General features: G+C 43.9%; 1 protein-coding gene across 5 annotated transcripts in view; it reads left to right on the forward strand.

The window, feature by feature from the left end:
- The window catches only part of SH3GL1 (SH3 domain containing GRB2 like 1, endophilin A2), a 31,397-nt gene that overhangs the window by 13,466 nt on the left and 3,919 nt on the right, over window positions 1-14,012 (forward strand). For 2 of the 5 annotated variants that reach the window (XM_042478659.1, XM_042478657.1), the window contains exons 3-9: window positions 6,278-6,346; window positions 7,184-7,256; window positions 9,276-9,553; window positions 11,047-11,223; window positions 12,065-12,168; window positions 12,622-12,746; window positions 13,263-13,316. In XM_042478659.1, coding sequence (XP_042334593.1) covers window positions 6,278-6,346; window positions 7,184-7,256; window positions 9,276-9,553; window positions 11,047-11,223; window positions 12,065-12,168; window positions 12,622-12,746; window positions 13,263-13,316 — 880 coding nt within the window. The remainder of the gene's footprint in view (window positions 1-6,277; window positions 6,347-7,183; window positions 7,257-9,275; window positions 9,554-11,046; window positions 11,224-12,064; window positions 12,169-12,621; window positions 12,747-13,262; window positions 13,317-14,012) is intronic. The other 3 variants (XM_042478660.1, XM_042478661.1, XM_042478662.1) reach the window with 3 other exon arrangements.

Here is a 14,012-nt window from a genome sequence, read left to right on the forward strand (position 1 = left end):
TGTCCAAGATCAGATGGGATCTGGTGCCTTTAGGTCAGAAAGGGAGAGAATCAGACATAAACACATGCATTGTTGGGGTTAAGGGCCAGCTTAAAACTGAGCACAATCTAGTAACTGGAATATGTGACGTAAAATATTGAAGTATTTGAATACTGAAGTATTGAAGCATGGCTACTTCAGTATCTTATGTCACATATTCTGGTTGCTAGATTCATAGCATTAGAGTCATAGAATTGCAGTACCATAGATTTGGAAGGGGCCCCATAAGCCATCAGATCAAACCCTCTGCTTCATGGATCTCCAGTCGAAGCATCTCTAGCTAGACTTGCAGTGATTCCCAAACTTTGGTCTTTCAGGTTTTTGGACTTAAGCTCCCAGAATTCCTCAATGTTGGTCAAGCTGACTGGGGCTTCTGGGAACTGAAGTTCAAAACATATGGAGAACCAAAGTTTGGGAACCACTGAGCTAGAGCATCCCCAACAGATAACTATCCAGCTTCCTTTGGAAGACACCCAGAGAAAGAGTTCCCATCACCTCTCTAGCTCTTGATGGTAAGAGCTGTTCAACACTGGAAGATGCTGCCATGGAGGGTAGTGGAGTCCCCCACTCCTGAGGTTTTCAGGCAGAAGCTGGATGGCCATCTGTCTGGAGGGCTTTGGTTGTCCATGGTAGAAGGGGGTTGAACTGGATGCCCCTTTGGGGTCTCTTCCAACTCTAGGATGCAATAGCTTACTCTCCTCTTGTCATAAAAACCAACCACCTGCATGAACTTTTGCTCATCCCCGCTGCAACCTCCCGGAAGTGTGTGTTCTTCTACCGTGTGTTTTGTTCTCAACATTGTGCTCCATTCTCAGCCTTTGTGAATTTCCCTCTCTTCTCCCCTTGTAAGTCAGGTTTTTTTAAAAAAAAAAATTAAAAAGGCACACATCCTCCTTTTCGCTGGTTGCTTCCTTTACCGCATCCCATCAAATTGCAAACCCATCGCTTTTAGAGACTGGTGCTTGTTGACAGGAAACAGACAGATCCAGAAGTATAGGCTGGTCTCCCCCTCATCATGACCTTTCCCTGGACCCTGCCCAGCTGTGGAGGAAAGAAAGTAGGAACCACAGAGTTAAGGAGTAGTCAGAACCATAGATTGAAGTAGGAACCATAGATTTCTGTTCAGTGTGCATGTCCCACCTGTAGGTCATCCCAGCCTTACTCCTTGGCATCTCCACCCAGAGTTGGCAAAGACCTGAGACCACAAAGGAGTTCCTTCCGACTGGTATAGACAAAGCCAGGGCACACTTCAGCATTTGGAAGACAACACCAAACCATTTTGGGCTCCTCTATAGGCATTGCCACAGCTGCCATTTTGGGTGATGCCACATCAGTCATCTTTTGGAAAAAATGTTCAACAGATGGATTTGGGGACTGAAAAACTTGGAAATGGAGAAATTTGGGGTGTACCCTGGTTTGTTGTGGGCTGTAATTGGCCCCCTCACCTATAAGATTGCATGATTTTCATACAGTACAGACCATACTGTTGTTGTTGCGTCTCTTGAAGTCGAGTCTGGCTTACGGCGACCTTATTGTGGGGTTTTCCTGGCCAGGTTTCTTCAGAGGGGGTTTACCATTGCCATCCTCCAAGGCTGAGAGTGCGTTCACTTACCCAGGATCACCCAGTGGTTTTTCATGCTCGACTAGGAATTCAAATACCAAGGCCTAGTCCAACACTCAAACCACTAGGCCATGGTGGCTTCTTCGGAAGCCATAGAAAGCTGCTGCAAGTCCTTCCTATCCATATTTCAGATACAAATTAGAAGAACTTTTGCACATCTTAGAGATTCTTTCTGGGCTTGGGTACCAACAATACGTCATCTTATAAATGTTTCTTCCCTAAGATCATAACTTTTTTGAGCCCTTCCCTCCACAAGATCTCTTCTATGTGTGTTTTGTGTTTGCAGCTCTCAAATCTTCCTCCCAACCCAGCAGCTTCAGCAGAGAGCAAGCCAAGCTAAGCTTGGCCTGGTATGCAGGGGTGAGTGGGTGGGAGGGACGGAGTTTCCCCCTTGACACACTTGGCCCGGTCTTAGGTTTTTCAGGGGGAATGGAGGAAGCGAGGGGGGTCTACAATGACAGCCAGCAGTGGATGGAACTGGGCCCATTACGTGCAAGCTGGATTTGACTACATCAGCACTACTGCAAATGGGAGATGGCTTCTCCCTCCTCCTCATTCTGACTCAAGGGGAAGACATCGAAAAGACAGCTTTCTTGTGTTGTCATCTTCCAACTGCAGGAAAGCCATTGTGGAGGAGCAGTTAGAGTAATAACGGTTGGCTAGGATGTGAGCAACCCAGGTTTCTAGTCCTCACTGAGCTAGCTGCCATTTTGGGACTCAGACGAGAACATCTTCTACAGCTTATGACATCTGGCCAGGATAATTTTAAACATCTGCTGTTTCTTCCTCCCTCCCTTCTAAGTTTTGTAATACAGGCATTCCTCCGCATCTGGATTCTGCATCCACCAATTCAAACGTCTACAGATTGAAGATGTTTTTTAAGAATTTCCAAAAGTAAACCTTGATTTTGCACTTTATATAAAGGACACCATTTTACTATGCTACTGAATATAATGGGACTTGAGCATCCATGGGTTTTGGTATCTACGGGGGAACTTGGCACCAAACCCCAAGACTCCACTTTGCCTCTTTTATGATATTTAGCAATCGGTTAAGAATTCTTCCATTAAGGTTAAAAGAGCCACCATAGTGTGTGGTTTGAACATTCGACTACAACTCTGGAGACCAGGGTTAGAATCCTTATTTGACCATGGAAATCCACAGGAACGTCACTCTCTCTTAGCCTCAGAGGGAAACTTTGACTTTGGGAAAGTCATGCTCTCTCAGCCTCAGAGGAAGAGAGAGGTGCAGCCCCTCTGAACAAACCTTGCTAATCCAAGTGAGACATTTTACCTCTTAATCCCAACCCTGGGGGAAAAAATTAAGCCAAAATGATGCAATGGCGTGCCCTGTCTCCCTCCACAGTTGCACACGCCCAGGCTTCAGAGAGAGAAAGAGATTTGGATATGATTGGTAGCAGTGATTTGTTCCAGAGTAGATGCTCCAGACCTTCTTGCAGCTACAAAAGAAGGGAGAAAGCATGCCCAAGGCCTATTTTACAAGGAAGCAAACGCTTCCTGCAAAATCAGAACCAAACCTTTAGGTCTGCTGTGACAACTAACATTGCAAATGCTCCTGTCGTTCTCCCTAAATCAGGATTCAGGGCCAATTGAGAACCTTGGTTCAGACGAAACCCTGGTTGTTATTAACCAAGGCTACCATTGGAACCAATGATCAAAGGGTCCAATCCGATTTGAAACCAGTTTTCCTGTGTTTCCTTTGCCTCTTCTTCCTCCTCATTCTTCCCACAGAAGTGTTCAGAGATGCTGTGGGTAGTCTTTCCTCCAGACAATCTGCTGGGCTGACCTGTTTAGTGTCTTCAGAGGCGCCATGTTATAGCCTTTCATTTCCTCTACTGGGCCGGTTGAACCACATCTCCCTCGTTGCCCAACGTTCTGGCTTGTGCAGTTTGTTGTTCAAGGTGCATTTGGCCCAACTTTGTTATCCTTTATCATGCCTTGAATTTTGTCAGTTGCAGCCTCTCTTCCTGCTTCCTCAACTTTTCTGGAACGCATCCCTATTTCCCTTGGGGGCTGTGTCCGCTTCCTCCAAAGCACTGTTTTCCTCCAAGATCAAGGCAGGCTAGTAAAGCAAGCTTGCAGAATTTGTGTGTATGTCAAAAAGGGTGTCATTATTGTCGTTATTTACCATAAAGTTGGCTTTGACCTATTGAAAGTGAGACCTCCAAGAGCTTTGCTCAGATCTTGCAAACTCGTGGCAACCATGCCTTCCTTGACTGAATCAGTCCCCATGTAGTGCGGCCTCCCTCTTTTCCTACTACAGGTTGAATTTCCCATATCTGAAATGCTTGTGACCAGAAGAATTTTGCAATATCTCTATTTGTATATATGTGAGTGTGGAGATATCTTGAAGACTGGGGCCAAGTCTCAACATGAAATTCATTTTATGTTTCATATATACCTTACACGCATAGCCTGAAGATAACTTTGTACAAGAGTTTTAAAATAATTTTGTGCATGAAACAAATTTGGTGATGCTGAGCCATCAGAAAGCAACGGTGCCCCTACCTCACATCTGGGCTTTTGGCTTATTTTGGATTTCAAGATTCCAGATAAGGGAATTCCAGATAAGGGAGAATACCTGTACCATATTTTGCTGAGCATTATCTTCTTTCCCAGCGAGTCACATCATTTCATAATATGTCCAAAGTACCGTGTTTTGCCCAGCCTGGTCTACTCTGACTGGCAGCACTTCTTGCTTAACCCAAGGTCCTTCTAAATGGCTGAACATCTTGCTTTTTCCCCCTTCTGTGCAGAAGGCCCCAAGTTAGATTACCAGTATATCTAGTTTTTAAAAAGGATCAGATAACAGAGAATGGGGTAACCCTTCTCTGCCTGGGACCCTAAAGGATAGCTGACATAGCAGACAGTTCAAACATAGTTGGCCAAATAGTTTTGGCCTGGGACAGAGCAACTTTCCCATCAGGTTTCTGCAAGATCCTTTCACTTGCTTTATTGTCATTATTTGCCCTCAAGCCAACTCTGACTTCTCAGGTCCATGCAAAGGAGAGACTTCCAAGGGTCCAGGTCATTCAGTGTTTCTGACTTAGGGTGTTTAATACTATATCTATACATTTGAAGGTCTCACCTAATTCTCTTGCTCTCCATTCCTTTCAACTGGAGATAGTGGGGATTCAGTCTAGGGGCCCTCTTGAGCACGAAGGATGTGCTTTGGAAGAGCTGGAGCACTTTGCGTTGGCTTTGGGCGTAACGTGGTTTTCATGAGTTGGGGAGAGATGCACAGATCTAGGCAGCGACGCCTGTTTTTATCAGACGGCACAGAAGTCTGATACGGGCACAAATGATTCATTTATTTGACTGCTGGCAAAATGCCCTTCCTGATAATGGAAGGGCGTGTGTGGGCATGTGTTTGGAACGGGGACTTTGGTGGCACTGTGCGCAGGACAGATGGGCATTGTACCACTTTCAGGATCCCTTGTTGCATTTATTTCTCCAGCAATGATGTCTCAGACGAGCAGCCTTTTTGACAGTAGCCCACCATTAGGGAACACTCTCCCCGGATGGTCCGCCAGGTGCCTGCATGGTTGGTTTTACAAATATTGTGTAAAATACTGAGCTAGAGTAGAGTCTTGTTGTTTTTTCCCCAGCTCAAGCTTGCTTTCTTGCATTGTTCAGTGCAGACACACTGCTGCAAGCCAACCCTGGAATGCAGTCTGCCCTCCACATTTGCGGCTTTGAGTTTTGCGCATTTGATTATTCACTCATTTGATTAATATATTCCCTCTAGAAATTTCTAGGTCTTTCAGCATGACTCTGTGGTCAACTCCTGCCAAAACTCATGCTGAAGGACCTAGAGCAGTGATGGCGAACCTATGGCACACATGCTAGAGGTGGTACTCAGAGCCTTCTCTGTGGGCACATGTGCCATCGCCCCAGCACAGAGTTCACCAGAGTTTGTTACTAGAAAGCCAGAGGGACATGGCACTTTGCAATAAATAAGTGGGTTTGGGGTTGTAGTTTGGGCACTCGGCCTCCAAAAGGTTCACCATCACTGACCTAGAGATTCCTAAGTAAAACATTTGCCTAGGCATTTGTGGGTCCTCCAGTACAATTTTGTGGTCAACTTCTGGAAGATGTTGGAAGACCTAGAGATTCCTAGCCAGGTGTTCTCTCAGGTTTTAAAAAATGTGTTTTCATTTATCCTTTTTCCCCTTTCACAGGGGTGTTGTGCCCCTAACCCCAGCAAATGTGGGATACTTCATTTGTCCATCCCTCCTTCACCATCCTCCCAATCCCACTGCTACTAAAAGTCTTCCAGACCGACAGAGGATGAGAAATATGGAGCATGGGGAGGGAGAAAAATGCCTTTGTAACAATAAGCTTCTGTGTCAGTGGCTTTAATAACTAAGGTATGGTTGTATAATCATTTTCAGGCTGCAATTACAACTTGATAAAGGAGTTTTCACATCATTTATTTATTTACTTACTTGGTGTCGGGAAATGTTCAAATAAGAGCTGTCACTGCTGTTTTGAGGTAGAAAAACGAAAAGTATTGACTGGCTTAAGTCAAACAACAGCTGCCTATAGAAATATTTAGTATTCCTATTGATCTTTCTTTTCTTTTCTTTTTTAACAGCTGGTCAGCGAGAAAGTTGGAGGGGCCGAGGGAACCAAGCTGGATGAGGACTTCAAAGAAATGGAAAAGGTGGGTGGAACAAGAGTCAATCTCCATTTTGGGATGGAGGGAATGGATTTACCCCCTATGGGTGTAGCCACAGTGCAGAATTGAAAGCAGTTTGAAACTGCTTTAACCGCCATGACTCTGACCTGCAGAATCTTGGGATTTGTAGTTTAGTGAGGCACCAAAGCACTCTGACAGACCAGGCTGAATATGTCGCCAAACTGCAGTCCCAGGATTCTGTAGAACAGAGTCATGGCAATTAAAGTGGAGCTAAACAGATTTAATTCTGCAGCGTGGCTACACTCTGTGAGCCAAACGTCATTTTGCTTCCAGAGCAGAGGAAAGCACATGCAGAAGAGATTCTGACTACATCTGTGCAACTTCCTAATCACTCAGCAGTAACTTCTTATTGCTGTTGTGTGCCTTCAAGTCATTTCCAAATTATGGCGACCCTAAGGCAACCCTGTCATGGGGTTTTCTTAGCAAGATTTGTTTAGAGGAGTTTGCCATTGCCTTCATCTGAGACTGAGGGCATGTGATGAAGTGGGTTTCTATGGCTGAGCAGGAAATCAAACTAAGCTCTTCAGAGTTGTAGTCCAACACTCCAACCTTTACACCACACTAGCTCTCTCGGAGATAAATACAAGTGAAAATTAACAACCTGTGAGACCTTTGGTATGAACAGACTGTCATCTAGATTATCCTTCTGTACTGATGTCTCCAAAAATGCTTAAATGGTCTCCAGTGTGGCTGTATCCCCATGTGCCATTCCTATTCCTACCATTCATGGTTCCCACCATGTGCCATTCCTGTTCCTACCATTCTCTATATCTCTCTGAGACGCTGTTTTTATTTCTATAGAAAGTGGACCTCACCAGCAAGGCCGTTGTCGAAGTCTTGGCACGGACGACGGAATACCTCCAACCCAATCCTGGTAAGGAAGGCACCCTGGCCTATGGGATGAAGCTATTAAATTGGATCTATTATTAATCTATTGATTTATTTATTGTATTGGGTTATACCCCACTCTTCATCCACCAAAGCTCTCAGAACAGATTGTTAGTTTGACAGTTCCCTGCTTACAATCTAAATAAGACACAACACACAAGGAAAAGAGAATGGCAGTGATTATTATCATCATTACCCCATCCTTTTTCCAGTTTGGGACTCAAGACGGCCAGCGAAGGTTAAAATGGGCCCAGAGACAAATTGAGAGCAATGGAATGGAGTTCCTGAGCCTGGGCAGCCACAGAGAAGGCCCTGTCTCCTGTGTTTCACCAGATACACATATGATGGTTATGGAGCTGAAAAAAGGGCTTCCCCAGAAGATCTCAAGATACAGGCAGGCTCATACAAGAAGAATAAAGTCCTTCAGATATACTGGGATAGTCTCTCAGATCAGCTGTCCTAGAGAAGGAAGTCAAGGAGAGTGCCACCCTCACCTCTCTGGGAAGGGAGTTCCAGAGCCTGAGGGCAGCCACCAAAAAGGCCCCGACTTCTCTGTTACCACCAAATATACCTGTGAGGGTGATAGGACAAAGGGCAGGATCTAGTTATTTAGCTAGCTACATAAGTGCCAGAAGTATAGCTCAGAATGTGGAGGTTACGAGTTCTAGTTAACAAGTATTTACTGTATATGCTCATGTATAGGCCTAGAAATTTCAGTAAAAAAATTAACCCAAAAAACCTGGGCAGGTCAATATAAATAGTGTACTTTAACTCTAAAAAAGGGAAACATCCCCTTCTCTGTGTAGACTGGCAAAGGGCAAGAGCATAGTCCTTCTTGGCAGCATCAAAAAGAAGCACCAAACTCTCTAATCTCTCATCCATCTAACCTTTAGGAGGAGCACAAACAGTTATCCCTGCTGAAATTTTGTACATTTGTTGGCATGGTTCTCCTTTGCTTCATCCTTTACAACATCTTTAGTTACATGCCCCTACGTTTTACCCTTGAGTTATCTACAGGTCATACCAAAATCCATCATTTTTGGCCCCAAAACCTGCTCTTGATTCACACATGAGGTCAATTTGTAGCAGAGTATGTACAGTATATATTTATGTATGGCCTTTCTATATCGCCCCTCAACTCACCAGGGCCCTTGAAGAAAAGAAGTTTCCCAAAATGCACTCTGAAATGCCTACATACCACAACACTTGTTCTGCCAGAGATCACATTCATTCATGAACTTCCTGAGCTAGAGCTTTTCCACCTGCTACTGTTGAATGGTCCATCCGGCCTGGCAATCTCCCGAGTCCTGCTCTTACTTCTTGGAACCGCCTTGCATTCCAAGATGCTTCCCGACACTCTTTCTGACAAATACGCTCCAGGGATTAATTGAGAGATGGCCAGGAGGCTACGAAATCCCAAGATTTCCCTTTCTCCCGTCCGGTTTTCTTTTTCTTTTTATTGGCACGGATCACCCTGAACTATTCTCTGCTTGTTGTCTCAGAAAATGTCCTCTATTTAAAAGCAAGCAGCTATTTCTGAGCAGTGGAGACAATAGGTTTCCTTGGCCAGTGGGATGATCTATTAATTACCACTAGCAAACTATCATTATTGTTGTAATCGGCAGTAATGGGACTATTGCCAGTTGGGAGTATTGGGACTGTTTCACCTCTGGATGGAAACCGAACTGATAGACTTTTATTTATTTTTTTAATTATATATTTATCAATTTTTAACACAAATAGACTAATTCACTCTTTAAACATGCAGAAAGAAAGATATATAGAGAAAGAGAAGACTAAACAAGAGAAATGAGGAAAAATACATGAACATATATAGCTAAAACTAAACTAAAACTAATACATAATATTAAAATGCTATTTTAATATTCCAAAATCCACTTCTGGACCCTAGCATTATAAAAGAGATTCAGCCTGTAATTCTAAAATTGCTAATAGCCGTAATCACAAATGATGGCATTGATTTTTCTTTTTTCTTCTTCTCTAGCATCCCGTGCGAAGCTGACGATGCTGAACACAGTGTCCAAGATCCGAGGGCAGGTCAAGAACCCGGGCTACCCCCAGTCGGAAGGTCTTCTTGGTGAAACCATGATCCGGTACGGCAAGGAACTGGGCGAAGACTCTAACTTTGGGGATGCGCTGTTGGACGCTGGTGAATCAATGAAGCGCTTGGCTGAAGTGAAGGACTCCCTGGACATTGAGGTCAAACAGAACTTCATTGACCCCCTACAGAACTTGTGTGACAAGGACTTGAAAGAGATCCAGGTAACGCTAGTGGCTGGTTGGGATCTGTGGGGGGAAGTGGCTCTGTGAGATCATATTTAGTAGCATGTCCAGGTAGCCAACCTTAATGGTGACAGATCTGGCATCTGATGTACATGAGTGACTTTTAAAAGTCATTTCCCCCCTTTATTTTCTCTTCTGTAAGGTTAAACACAGCCAATTCCTTCATGCATTCCTCCTAGGACAGGGTGGGCAACTGTCAAGGATTACCTTGACCTGCTAGGTGACTTTGGAAGGCATCCCTCACCACACCTTTTGCAAAAACCAATAATCTTGGAACTGTTTGTTTTCTTTTGTTTTTTTGCCCCCAAATGCCCAACCCACAAAAAGCTGGGGGCAATTTTACCAAATCATTGCCCTTTCTGAGCCACTCTAGGTCCAAGAGAGGTCTTTTTTTCCAACAGGAAGTGACCCAGCAGTCAACTGCCAGATTACTTCCTGTTAGGAAAAAGACCTCTTCTGAGACTAAATGGGCTAAATATGCCAAATATATGGTGAACCACCTGCATCCCATCCTGAATGAGTGTTGGGGGCTATTTTGATGCCAGATATATAAGGTGTATATGAAACATAAATGCATTTCATGTGCAGATTTGGGTCCCATCTCTAAGATAGCTCATTACGTATTTGCAAATATTCCAAAATCCAAAAAGAAAAAGAAAAATCTGAAATCCAAAGCACTTCTGGTCCCAAGCATTTTGGCTCAGAGTGACTCAACCTGTAATTGCAGTAAATTATTTAGGTCCTTCCCTGCCTCTGTCTTCCACTTAAGCAAAGAGGGCTGGAAACATCCAATAGAAGAGATATGGAAAAGAGACAAGGTCTCAGGATGTTAAAAGGGGAGATGATTTTATTACTGAAAATAGCATGGCATGTTTCAGACTGGAAATGCTTTTATGGCCTTCCTCAGGGGAAGAAAACTTGAAAACCAGCCTGCAGGAATTCTGAAAAGAGTGTCTCCAAAGCCTATACTTGGAATCCCTGCAGGATGCTTTTGAAGTTGTCATCCCCCGAGGAAGGCCATAAAAATATTTCCAGGCCTAACCACTTTGGGCTGTTCACAGTAATAAAGCCATCTCTCTTTCCAACATGCCACAACTTTGTCTCTTTTCTACTTCACATCCATTTTCCATTTGGCAGCCTTTTATATATTTAAAGATGGGTCTCTCATATCACTTGCCAGTCTTCTCTAGGCTAAACGAACCCACCTCTCTAAACCATTCTTCACAGGACTTTGTTTACATGAGTTATTTACCTCAAGTTCCCCCCGCAGGCTCACTGCATCCTTTTTACACAACGCAGGGCCAAAATCCCGAGTCAGGTCCAGACTGTCTTCACGATGCCCTCATCCAGTGCAGGTCTCCTTCTCCTTAACCCGCATTTAAATACTGTAACTCCCCATTTACTGCAGGTAGGGGCATGTCAGCTTGTCTGTGCTTTTGGGGGGAATTTACTTTTCTTCCTCTTTTTTCCTGTTCCCCAATCCACAAAAGCACCACCTGAAGAAGCTAGAAGGCAGACGCTTAGACTTTGACTACAAAAAGAAACGTCAGGGGAAGATCCCAGACGAAGAGCTGCGGCAAGCCCTGGAGAAGTTTGAGGAGTCCAAGGAAGTGGCGGAGACGAGTATGCACAACCTCTTAGAGACAGATGTGAGTCCACCTCCACAGGACTATATCCTTAAAAAGTACCTTTCCTTTCTGAAGCTGAGAGAGTACGACTTGGGTTTCCGTGGTGATCGGGGATTCGAACCCTGCCTTCCAGAATCATTGTCTGTCTGTCCTTCCTTCCTTCCTTCCTTCCTTCCTTCCTTCCTTCCTTCCTTCCTTCTCTTACTTTTCCCTGCTATCCTATCCTATGTTATGTTATCCTATCCTTCTCTCTCTCTCTCCTAACCTATTCTATCTATCCTACCTCTCTATCTCTCTTTCTGTACAATCCAATCCTATCTAATCTATCCTATCTATCCTCTCCTCGCCTCTCTCTCTCTCTCCCTATCCTCTCTTATTCTATTCTTTCAGTCTGTCTATCTCCCTGTCTATCCTATTCTCTCTCCTAACCTATTCTAATGATCATATCCTATCTATTTCTCTATATATCATATCCTATACATTATACACATTACACACATGTCATGTGTGTGTGTTCTTCTTCCGTTTTATTCATCTCCAGTCTACAACAAGCTGGCTCTAACATTTGTGATAGCTGTTCTTTTAACTATAGTTTGTTTTAACTCTTGTTGTGAGTGACCATGGATCCCTTAGTGAAAGAAAGGAGGGATATGAATTCAGTTAAATTAAATTAATAAATGACAGTGGTATGCTTTAACTTGATCTTCTGCGACTTAACAGGCTCCATCATTATTGTCATTTGTAGATGTTCTTTATTCATTTATATCCTGCTGTTCTCCCAGTAATGGAATAATGGGACTCCAGGAGGCTTAGAACACTTGTCATTGGGCAGGTTTTTAAGTCATTTCCCTTGCATTTTTAGATTGAGCAAGTCAGCCAGCTGTCAGCTTTGGTGGATGCCCAGCTCGATTATCACAGGCAAGCTGTGCAGATCCTTGATGAACTTGCAGATAAACTCAAGCGCAGGTAACTGTTCACTGGGATGGTTGGGTGGGCGTGACAGTGTACCCTGGGGGAGGGCAACATACAGGTCAATCCCATTTAACTGCTCCTTCCTGGTACAAATCAACAGTATCTTCAAACAAGGAGAATCAGGCTCCTGCAAGCTTGATTGCGCTGTTTCCTACAGACTCACTTCAATATCCTGACATGTGAAGAATCTGTTCCTCCAGCTTTCCTTCCCTGTCCTCTTGAGTGCTGATTCTGTTAAATGACTTCCAGTGAGACAGAGGATTAGGAGGAAAGGAAGGGTCCAGGAGGCGTGCAGAGTTTTTATAAAAAGGGGCTTCTTTGTGAGAAGCTTTGTTAATTGTATGCCTGTATTTGTGCTGAATTGTAATGGCCTTTGGCTATAAAATTTTACACTTAATTACTTGGACAAAATACAAATGACAAGATTTCTCCTTTCCCCCTCCCCAGGGTGAGAGAGTCTTCCTCACGCCCCAAGCGGGAATACAAACCAAAGCCCAGAGAATCCTACGAATTTGGAGAGAGCGACCAATCAAATGGCGGATTCTCCTGCAACCCAACCCCAAAAGTCTCAGGTAAGGATGGCTGAGGCGCACTCCTTTCCTCCCAGGTTTGGAGTGTGGCTGGTGACAATCTTCTAGAGTAGCAGAGCTGGGAGGTGGGAAAGGGATGGCACATGGCTATTAAGATGGGCAAAAACATGTAGAGAGAGACATATTAACCTGATGGTTGTCATCATCTCTGTCTGAACCTCCTTCCGTTACACTGTGATTTCAGCGTTGCGCTGCCCTGTAACTCCCCATCCCTCCATGTTCAGGCTTGGCTGGGGAAGGGGAGATAAGGAAAAGAGGTCGCACATCCTCTGACCCCTTTTGTCCATGGCTTTCCCATTTTCCATTGCTGACCCAAGTGTTTAAAAGAAAGGTTTTTTGAGTTTCATAAGGCTGCTTCTCCTGCATACTAACTGACAGTCTCCCCAGTTTGTTTTTCATGTCTTGTCAAGAAAGCATTAAATATTGCTGTTCATGGTTTTGTGTAAAGCATGCCTGTTTCTGTTTTTTCCCCCCGTTTTTTTGTTTTTTTGTAAGCAGCTTCCTCCTCTTTCCGATCCGAAAAACCATCCCGGACCCCCAGCCGGACTTTTTGTGAGTGCCGTACCCTGCTTTGATTCCTTTCTCGCCTTGGCGCTTCTCCCTCTCCACCCCTTTGCTCCACATCCCTTCACAAACTGCATTGTCCTCTCTCTTCTTTCTTCAATTCCTTTGCCTGAACTAATGGTTTTGGAAGTGTGGATGTTGTAACAAGATTAACCTGGTCTTCCTTACTTATCTAGAATTCCAAAATCCCCAATACTCCAAAATCCAAAACTGTCTACATGGGTGGCTGAGATAGTAACTACACCTTTGTTTTCCGATGTTTGAGTGTACACAAATTTTGTTTCACGCACAGAAATATTTAAAACATCCTGTATAAAATTACCTTCAGGCTATGTGTATAAAAATATATATGAAACATGAATGCATTTTGTGTTTAGACTTGGGACCCATCTCTAAGATACTTCATTCTGTATATGCAAATATTCCAAAATCAATATATATATATGAAATCTAAAACACTTCTGGTCCTAAGCATTTTGGATAATAAGGGAGACTCAAGCTATGGTAATAATAAAAACAGCAACTCACCCTCACCAACTGTTAGGCCCAAAAGGCATTTGCAAATAACATTTTGACTTAGCACAAGAATGACAGCAAAGTCAGCCGCAGTAAGGCCTACCAAGGGGAGGGTTTTCCAAAACTAGGGAGCCAGCAAAGAGAAGGCCCTCTCTGCACCCAAGCTAA

This window comes from Sceloporus undulatus, chromosome 7 (genome assembly GCF_019175285.1).
Source record: "Sceloporus undulatus isolate JIND9_A2432 ecotype Alabama chromosome 7, SceUnd_v1.1, whole genome shotgun sequence".
NCBI classification, from domain to species: Eukaryota; Metazoa; Chordata; class Lepidosauria; order Squamata; family Phrynosomatidae; genus Sceloporus; species Sceloporus undulatus.